At 55.7% G+C, this 9,050-nt stretch overlaps 1 protein-coding gene across 1 annotated transcript; it reads left to right on the plus strand.

The window, feature by feature from the left end:
- The first annotated feature begins 2,414 nt into the window (after window positions 1-2,414).
- On the plus strand, window positions 2,415-5,627 carry LOC119099222 (secretory immunoglobulin A-binding protein EsiB). The gene is made up of 4 exons (XM_037222338.1): window positions 2,415-2,631; window positions 3,400-3,541; window positions 3,982-4,114; window positions 4,681-5,627. Exons 1-4 carry the CDS (start codon window positions 2,482-2,484, stop codon window positions 4,781-4,783), a joined length of 528 nt encoding a protein of 175 aa, XP_037078233.1. The 5' UTR covers window positions 2,415-2,481; the 3' UTR covers window positions 4,784-5,627.
- The last annotated feature ends 3,423 nt before the right edge of the window (window positions 5,628-9,050 follow it).

Genomic DNA, 9,050 nt, shown 5'->3' on the forward strand with positions numbered 1-9,050 from the left:
GGCAATGACGGCTATGCGCATCTGCTACGCTACAACCGCAGATGTGTCAACGCCACCGATAAGACCATGTACCAGGCCGACGACAGCCTATATCGGTGACATGACTTGACCTGACCCGAGGAAATAACTGATTTCCAAGAAGTGCGCATCAGCCGCATTGCCTACGGGGCGGACCTCCGGCACTTAGAGCACAGCTAACTGCTTACCGGAGCGCAGCAGAAAAACTGTCTTCGGACTCCAGAGTATTTACAGACTCAATGCCAGGAGTTCGGGGGTCAGATGCCTGACTGAAATCCTCCGCTTTCCTGCTTTTTCGCTTCACTCTTTTCTCCGCTCTAGACTGATTGGGTCCCTCTATGTCCAGAACTAACGGTAAACATCGCGGGTCGCTGTTAATAGTTGACTTCCAGACAGTCGGACAGGAAATCAGATTAATGCGCACAACCATGGAGGGCAGTACTAACAAACCGTCGCAGTAATTTCTGGCCCAATTCTTTCCTGAACATGAGACGTGAGGACGGTTTAGCTTGGCTACCCTTAGCCTAGTTCACCAGATTCACTAGCTCACCACTTTTTGTTATAAATGCCTCACAACAGCTCATGGTGTTGCTTGAAATCATTCGGATCGAATCATTCCTTGGTCCATCACATGCGGGACATTCATGCACTTGTTTACCTGTTTTTCGACGGCGTCTCTCGAAAAGCGCGAAAGACGAAGAAAGGATCCCAAGCCGGAGCCGCACCTCCCCGAGCCGCGCAAAGGACCCCAAGCCGGAGCCGCAGCTCCCCGAGCCGAGGAAGGGGTCCCAAGCCGGAGTCGCACCTCCCCGAGCCGGGGAAAGGACCCCAACCCGGAGTCACACCTCCCCGAGCCGAGGAAGGGATCCCAAGCCGGAGTCGCACCTCCCCGAGCCGAGGAAGGGATTCCAAGCCGGAGTCGCACCTCCCCGAGCCGAGGAAGGGATCCCAAGCCGGAGCCGCACCTCCCCGAGCCAAGGAAGGGATCCCAAGCCGGAGTCGCACCTCCCCGAGCCGAGGAAGGGATCCCAAGCCGGAGTCGCACCTCCCCGAGCCGAGGAAGGGATCCCAAGCCGGAGTCGCACCTCTCCGAGCCGAGGAAGGGATTCCAAGCCGGAGCCGCACCTCCCCGAGCCGAGGAAGGGATCCCAAGCCGGAGCCGCACCTCCCCAAGCCGAGGAAGGGATCCTAAGCACCTCCCCAAGCCGAGGAAGGGATTCCAAGCCGGAGCCGCATCTCCCCGAGCCAAGGAAGTGATCCCAAGCCGGAGCCGCACCTCCCCGAGCCGAGGAAGTGATCCCAAGCCGGAGTCGCACCTTCCCGAGCCGAGGAAGGGATTCCAAGCCGGAGTCGCACCTCCCCGAGCCGAGGAAGTGATCCCAAGCCGGAGTCGCACCTCCCCGAGCCGAGGAAGGGATCCCAAGCCGGAGCCACACCTCCCCGAGCCGAGCAAAAGATCCCAAGCCAGAGCCGCACCTCCCCGAGCCGAGGAAGGGATTCCAAGCCGGAGCCGCACCTCCCCGAGCCCGGCCGTCCACCAGGCAAACCACCGAGACACCGTCCACCAGGCGGGGACGAGTCATTTCCCTCGCTCCGCACGGCCGTGGCCGTTCTGCGGTTTGGCGATCGCTCTGTTCGCTGTAAAAACCGCTGCTGTGAGTCGGAGGCCGACAGAAAACACCTGCTCGTGTGCAGGGATCCACAGCCTGCCAGTCCCAGATACTGCACTTCCTATCGTCGGCGGAATATGACCATTATTGTGGACGCGCCCTGAAAGTGCAATAAACAGCAAAACCGCTTGCTACCGGACCGCTATGCCGGGGGTGTGGGGGGGGGGGGGAGGGAGGGAGAATAACCGGATTGGACCTTGCGACAAAGGCCCTGGGAGTCGACTGTGACGGTGATAAATGCACTGCAGCTCGGGTAATGAGTAGTTTGATCTCGCTCATGTTCGCCCGTCTCGGGTGGACCAATGCGAATGAGATATCGCCATATATAGCTGCGCTACTCGTCTGTTGCAGTTTAGCTGTGTCGGCGGCACGTAACCATCTAGATGTGGTTTTGGGCCACGACCTTTGGTTTAATTCTTACTGTCTTTGGCCCTGTGTGATGTAAGTGCATCTTTGGTGCCCTATTCAGTTAAGTAGCACGGTGTTCCAGTGGAGTTAGTCGCGTAGTTGGTCTGGCGTAGTTGGGCTGGCGTATGAGCTGCGTCGGCGGACCGCCGTCGCTCCGCCACGTCGCTGGCCGGGACCCACCGCCGTTTCCATGCCCGGGCGCGGCACCGGCCGCCGCCACGTGTTCCACCGCCCTGCTGTTGTGGCGACCGGCCTGAAGGTATCGACCGACGCCTGCCGGCACTGATCAGTGACGCGTCCACACCGCCGGCGGCCGCAGCGGCCCAACCCGCGACTCGCGACCGCTGACCTGTGACCCGCAACCGGTGACCCGTGACCGGGCCAGATGGCGCCTCACTCGGGCCTGCGGCAGCGGCGCCGCTCCTGCGGCGTACAGTACCAGCCGCTGGACTGGGACGGCTCGCTGCCGTACGGTGGCAAGGTGTACCTGGCGCGCCGCAAAAAGGCCGACTCCTGGCTCTGCCTCGTGCTGCAGGTGAGGGCGGACGGCCGGCGCCGGCCCGACTCCGAGCTCCAGATGAGCGAGCGTGCGGCCAACATGCGTGAGGGTAGAGAACGGTTGCGGACACTGCGGTGGCAAAGCGCTGTGCCTTTGCCACCCTTCCAGGGGAACTGATGCCTGATTGCATGCCTGTGTCATGGAGTGGGAATGACGCCAGGAGTCAACCTCATGCAAAGCACTCGAGCTGATTACCGCTACCTTGTTGTATATCAAGCAATACCAAGAATGTGAACCGAGCTGCAAATTATGTATTTCCCAAAGTGTCGTTGGTGCCTTGTTGACATGCTCTAACATGATCTGAGAGAACATTTTGGCAAAAATAGCTCGGCTAGCTCCTGAGCAGAAATTGAACATAAGACAAAGAATGCAACACTGAAATGATGCTGGCGCGATTCACGGGCGTCACATTTTTGGAATCATCGCATCGCTCATAACTGTTGGAAGATAATCGTTTGAGTAAAGACTAGGGCACTCGTGCACAAAGTTACGGAACACCTTAAAGCCACATCTGCCGCAGGTACGAAAGTACATTATTCACGTGTCATCTGTTATTTATTATTCACGTGTCATCCACGTGCATGGCTAAGCAGCTGACTTGTTCACTTTGGACGCTTGCTGCCGATGTGAGTCTCGGAATCCTAAAGCTGCACGTGGCACTGGAGGGGCCGCGCGTTCCCTTCGGTTGGCTAGAGCTTGTCCCTGACCCCCCCCCCCCCTCCCCCCGCCGTCACCCTGCCGCAGGTGTTGGCGGTGGCTGCCAGCGTCGCGCTCACCTACTGGTGTTACTACTACTTCGACCACTTTCACTTCCACGTGTCGAGGGCGTACGCGCACCTGGGCCACACAGAGGCCCAGCACGTGCTGGGCCAGCGCTACCTGCACGGTCAGTCCAGCGACCTGCCGTGTCACGTGGCGTGCGGTGTACGTGGGACGAGACGTGACGTGTGACGTGCTTTGGACGTGCCGTGTGATGCAGGCGGGACGTAATTTAGTGTACGCGTGAAGCGATGCGTGACGTTAATTATGGCGTGGCCTGCGATGTAACATGGGATGTACTTATGACTTGACCTGTGGCGTGACGAGCGGTGTACGTGTGGCGTGACTTTTGACGTTATGCATGAATAACGTGGCTTACTGTCGGTCATAAGCTTCTGTGGTCACCTCCTTAGCACGTGGCACATCACAGCGGGCTTACCCGGCCCTGAGGGCAGCACTGACGGCATGAGCCGGTACTAACAGTCTGTCTGCAGCTTTAAGGCGAGCATCTGCTGGTAGGGTTGAACATCTGCACGGACGTGTGACGAGCGTCCGTACCGTCGGCAGGCCGCGGAGTAGAAAAGGATCACGAGCAGGCCATGGCCTGGTTCCGCAAGGCGGCTGACGATGGCCACCCGCACGCCTCCTACAACCTGGCCGTGGGCCACCTGCAGGGCCTGACCGACGTCCTCGAGCCCGGGTAAGCCATTTCCGGAGTCAGGAAAGTACAGCCCCGCTTGCTCATGCCATTGTGCAGTGTCGTGAAATACACTTTTCTTTATCGCCGTTGGTAAACCTTTGTTCGGAATTATGAACGACGTGACATTAACCGCCCTAGTAAATCTCTTCCGGAACCTTAAGAACGACGAACACTAGTCAGCAGATTGGCTGCCTGAGGGCAACGAATCGGTGGTGATTGACTCAGGCTCTACATTTTCTAACCAGTTCAATGATGGGGACTCGATTCATTTCCCATCTTCTGTTCGCTTAGTCCGGTTCGTAGTCGCTTAGTTTAGTTTAGTTGATTCAATATCATGCAGGACATAGCTGCGCCGACCTTGGTGTGGGAGGCAGGCAAAGCAGTCAATGTGCCATAGACTGGGATCCCGAGGGCGACAAATTGCCGTCCGGCTAACGACGGTAAGTGGGTCCGCAGATCAGCTGACCGCTGCCAATGTGATACCCTCTGGCTCCGCACGGTTGCCTCGCGCGTCTGCCACCGCTCCCACCGCGCCATGTCCGACCGTGTCGACCCCGGCTGGACAGGGAAGCGCAGAAGATGATCAAGCATGCAGCGGACAACGGCGTGGAGGAGGCGATTGACATGATGCGGAGCTCGTGCGTCTGGGGCGACTGCGAAGATGACTGACCGCCGACTGTGACGTCACGCGTCCGGGTCGACCGTGCTGGACGACCGCCGACCCGGTCCTTGTCCGGTTCGGCCAGCCGTCACCTGGCCAGGCTGGACCGTCGTCTGGTCAGGTCAGGTCATCCTTCTGTCAGGTCAGGTCATCCTTCTGTCAGGCCGTGTCATTTCTCTGTCAGGCCGGGTCATCCTTCTGTCAAGTCATGTCAGCCCTGCCAGGCCAAGTCATCCTTCTGTCAGGCTAGCTCATTCTTCTGTCAGGTCAGGTCACTCTTCTGTCAGCTCGGGTCATTCCTCTGTCAGGCCAGGTCATTCCTCTGTCAGGCCGGGTCGTCCTTCTCTCAGGCCAGGTCATCCTTCTGTCATGCCTGGTCATCCATCTGTCAGACTGGGTCATCGTCTGGATAACAGGGGGCGATGTCGAGCGCAGCAGCTCCGAGTAAAGCTGTCCCCGAGATCAAGTGCCCTTTTCTTGTTGCAATTTGTCAGAGCAGAATCCAACCCCGTGAATGCATTCTGACATCAGCTGTTGGACGGGTTGCCTACGTGGAGATGCAGTTAGGTGGGAAATGCATGGCGGCCGACGGGCCGGCCCGTGTGATCTTCGACGGTCCGTCTGATTGTGCGGTGCGGTGTGATCCCTGTGTGACTACGTCATGGAGTCATTAATACCTCTGAAGTGGCCGTCGGGTGACATGGTGATAACATCGGTTTTCATCAGCTCTTAGCAGAATGTGATAGTGTTCGGTTAAGCTGCTGTAGCACCAAGCAGTGCCCGTTATAATACCCAGCGGTGGCCAGCGCTCGGCGTTAAAGTGCTCAGCGCTGCGGTGTTATAATACACTTCCCAAAGTAATGCGTCACATTCAGATTCACCGAAGCGCCGAACCGAGCCCATTATAATGCGAAGTCGTGGCCATTGTGGCGAAGCACCGCATCGTGCCGCTGCAGTACCCGATACATACCGCTTCAGCACCCGATACGTACCGCTTCAGCACCCGATACGTACCGCTTCAGCACCCGATACGTACCGCTTCAGCACCCGATACGCACCCGGTGCAGTGACCAGCTGAGGGCGGCGCTGCAACGCCGTGAGAGTACTCCGACATCGCTGCTCGCGACTGTCGTCACGTTCGGCTGCGGACTACCGCGCCAATCGTGACGCTCTGTTGACTGGTCGCCCCTGGACCCACCGGACTCTGCAGTCGAGCCCTGTCCGGTTGATGGTCCCACTGGCTACATGGATCAAGCCTGTCCCGGCGGTATAGCCGAGAGCCACAGCGCGGTGTGGAGCCCGCCTGCCGATTGCGTGTTGCCTTGCCGATAAAAATCGACCGACGCCACATTGCGTGACCTCGACGAAGAGTGATGCGGGTCCACATCGACCGTCTGCTGCGCTTTGAACGGAGGGAGTTGTCTCTCTCGGGGGGGGGGGGGGGGGGGGCACTACTTAATTGACAAGGCTGTGTTGCAAGCGTTCGGCGTCAACTCAACACAATTAAACACACTTCTCGAAAAACTTATTTTCGGTATTTTTTAAAATCATTTTGCAAACGCCTCGATAAAAGCTTTTTCATTCAACACAAGTCGTCCTGCATTGCTTCGAATGGCTTACATCACACTTATTGAAGACTAAGGTATATTTGGTTGGTCAATGGTTGCGACTTCCTTCAACGTAGAGCGCAAATACCAGTTTCTTATCGGCCGTTCTGGGCACCGGGTTGCCGACGTGGCTACGTTCGCCCCTAACATTGCACCAAGTCCATCTCCGGAACGGCCTCCCTTCTCGCCCAAGCTTTCCGTAATCGACGGACGGCAGAGTGACATGCGTTGACCGTCACTTGTTGTGTGGCCCCTGAGGCTACTCCTCAAATGGCGCTGATCGGGGAAATCCTCGGAAATCCTTGTCGCGGCCTGAGCGACAGTTTTGCGGCGGGGCTGTCACGCCACACAGCTCAATGACGGGTACAGCCAAGGTGAACGTGTGCCCCTCTTTTCAGAGAAATAAAATCGCCTTTGACGGACGAGGCTCAAGAACGCATTTAGGGCTCCGTGCACCACTTGTGAGATCGATGCTCTTCCCTCGAAGTACAGGAGGATTATCCCTACAGCAAGATTGTCATGTGATCCTCACACCAGCGAGAGAGCATTGATATTGCATTGCATGTGGCTGCAGAGCGCGGACACAGCATGAATATTGTCACACGATCCGAAAATAATTAATCCGAAAAGCATTGACATTGGTTCGCTTATAACAGTATATAACCTTGCGTGAGGTGCCTCACGCACTAAAACTGTTTTAACTACATGTTCCCACTTCCTTTTGACCATATTTGCGTCTTGGCAAACAGCACCAAAAAAACTTCTGGAGTATGGAGTTCCTTGGACCAAGAATGAGCCATATTTCCAAGCCCAGTCACCGACTTGGTGCCAAGATGAATTGGCGCTGATTAAGCGGATGCCACGCCTTGTCTTATCTCCTGGTAAACGGGATGGACGCGCCTGGTGCTAAAACTCAACGCGCACCAAAAACTAACGATACTCAAACTTATAAGAACGTGACAACAATCACCGAATGGAGATGAGTAGGTGGACGCCGGGCCCAAGAGGCTTTGTGTCTTGCTTCACATTGATATACACACGCAGCAGAGCCATGAATGCATTTTGTCTTTCATTCATGCAGTTCAATCTAAGTTCCCAATCTTAAAACCGAGGCACTCACCAATACACAATTTTACGAAATAGAAATAGGATCCGATCCAGCTCTTTTTTACTTTGCCATATTTCATCCGGTTTGCAGCAAATGTAAAATGCAGTATACATGGTCGCATTTTATTTTTCTCAGGCCACGGTTGCATTCTTTAATCCCCCCCCCTTGCATCCAATTCATTCGCGCCGGCTGGGTTTCTTATCCAACATTTCCCTAGTCCATGTTGTTGGGAGGTTTCCGAACCTATCCCAGCACACCAAAACATGGATAGTTAGGTATGACTGGTATGAACATATGAACACATTTGCCAAGTTTACATGAACTTTTCCAAATCGGAAACAGAACTTAAGCACAAGTGGTAAGCAGTTGCAATTTATTCTAGCGATTTCCCTGAAAACTATCCAAAAATGCGTTGCCAGCCAAAAGTGCCCCGGTTAGCCCCAATACCCGCTCCCGCCTATCGTCCATCCGCCGTCCGACCTCAGACTGCGACTCGGCCCAGCGGGCGGGGCTGTTCCCCGCGCCCCCAACCCAGGGCCTGGCTGCGACGGCATGCGGAAAGTGCTCCGTCGCAGGCCCCGCAAGGTGCTCCGCCGGGATACTTACCCTGTTTGAATCCTTCGACTGACATGTCAATTTTGTCGGATGATTTGCCTCTGGCGTGAATCCAAAAGACGAGTCGCTTGTTTTGGTAAACGTCATGCGTGCCTTCAGCAAAGCAAACGTTTGAGTCTGGACAAGTGTATTGTACAGCAACATTTTGATGAACAAGCTCGCTTGCTGAAAATACAAACAGCTGGCACATATTAAGCATAATAAATTACATTTCAAAAACACCATATCGGAACACGGTTGACCACCAATGCAATGACAGGCAACACCAACAAACCGCACGGGACTCCCACAAACGTACGCGACGGGATAGCCGCCTTCAACGCAAAAGTTCGACAAGCATTGCCAGCTTGCCGATGATTACAGGGTATGCTAAATGCTAGTTGTTACCTAAGTAGGCACACAATGGAAGATCGTGTCACTCTCACATGTTGTCTTGAACTTTCCGCGATGCAGACGAACGACGTTGGCGAGCTTTGTTGCCACATGCACTTGTTAACATGAATAACTCCGTTCCGGAGTGAGTGCAGTTTTGGATGCAAAACTATTGTCACTGCACACGCGCGGGATGTCACAACATCCACAACTTGCTCGTCGTTTTCCAACAAGCCTCACAATATTGCTAGTTACACAGTTTGGCACAGACGAATTCGGGCTCTCCGTATGTACATACAGTTGTCACTTCCAGCATTTTATAGTCTACATGTACAGCACAACTTCGCGTCACATTAAGCCGATGAGGGGCTGCACCTCTGCCTTATTTTGATTCCAGTCTCGCTATCTCCCCGACCCCGCCAGTCTCCTGTTGGTGGCGTTCGTTCAGGTACGCAGCCGGATACACTATCACAAACAGGCGGCCAGAGCTGGGCACGCCGGAGACCGCGCTGACACCAGCCGCCGCCTGCTGAGACGGCGCCGCCGGCGCGTGGGGCCCGGCCCGCGCCTCCG

Source organism: Pollicipes pollicipes, unplaced genomic scaffold, assembly GCF_011947565.3.
Source record: "Pollicipes pollicipes isolate AB1234 unplaced genomic scaffold, Ppol_2.1 Scaffold_4740;HRSCAF=5597_pilon_pilon_pilon, whole genome shotgun sequence".
In the NCBI taxonomy this organism is placed as follows: Eukaryota; Metazoa; Arthropoda; class Thecostraca; order Pollicipedomorpha; family Pollicipedidae; genus Pollicipes; species Pollicipes pollicipes.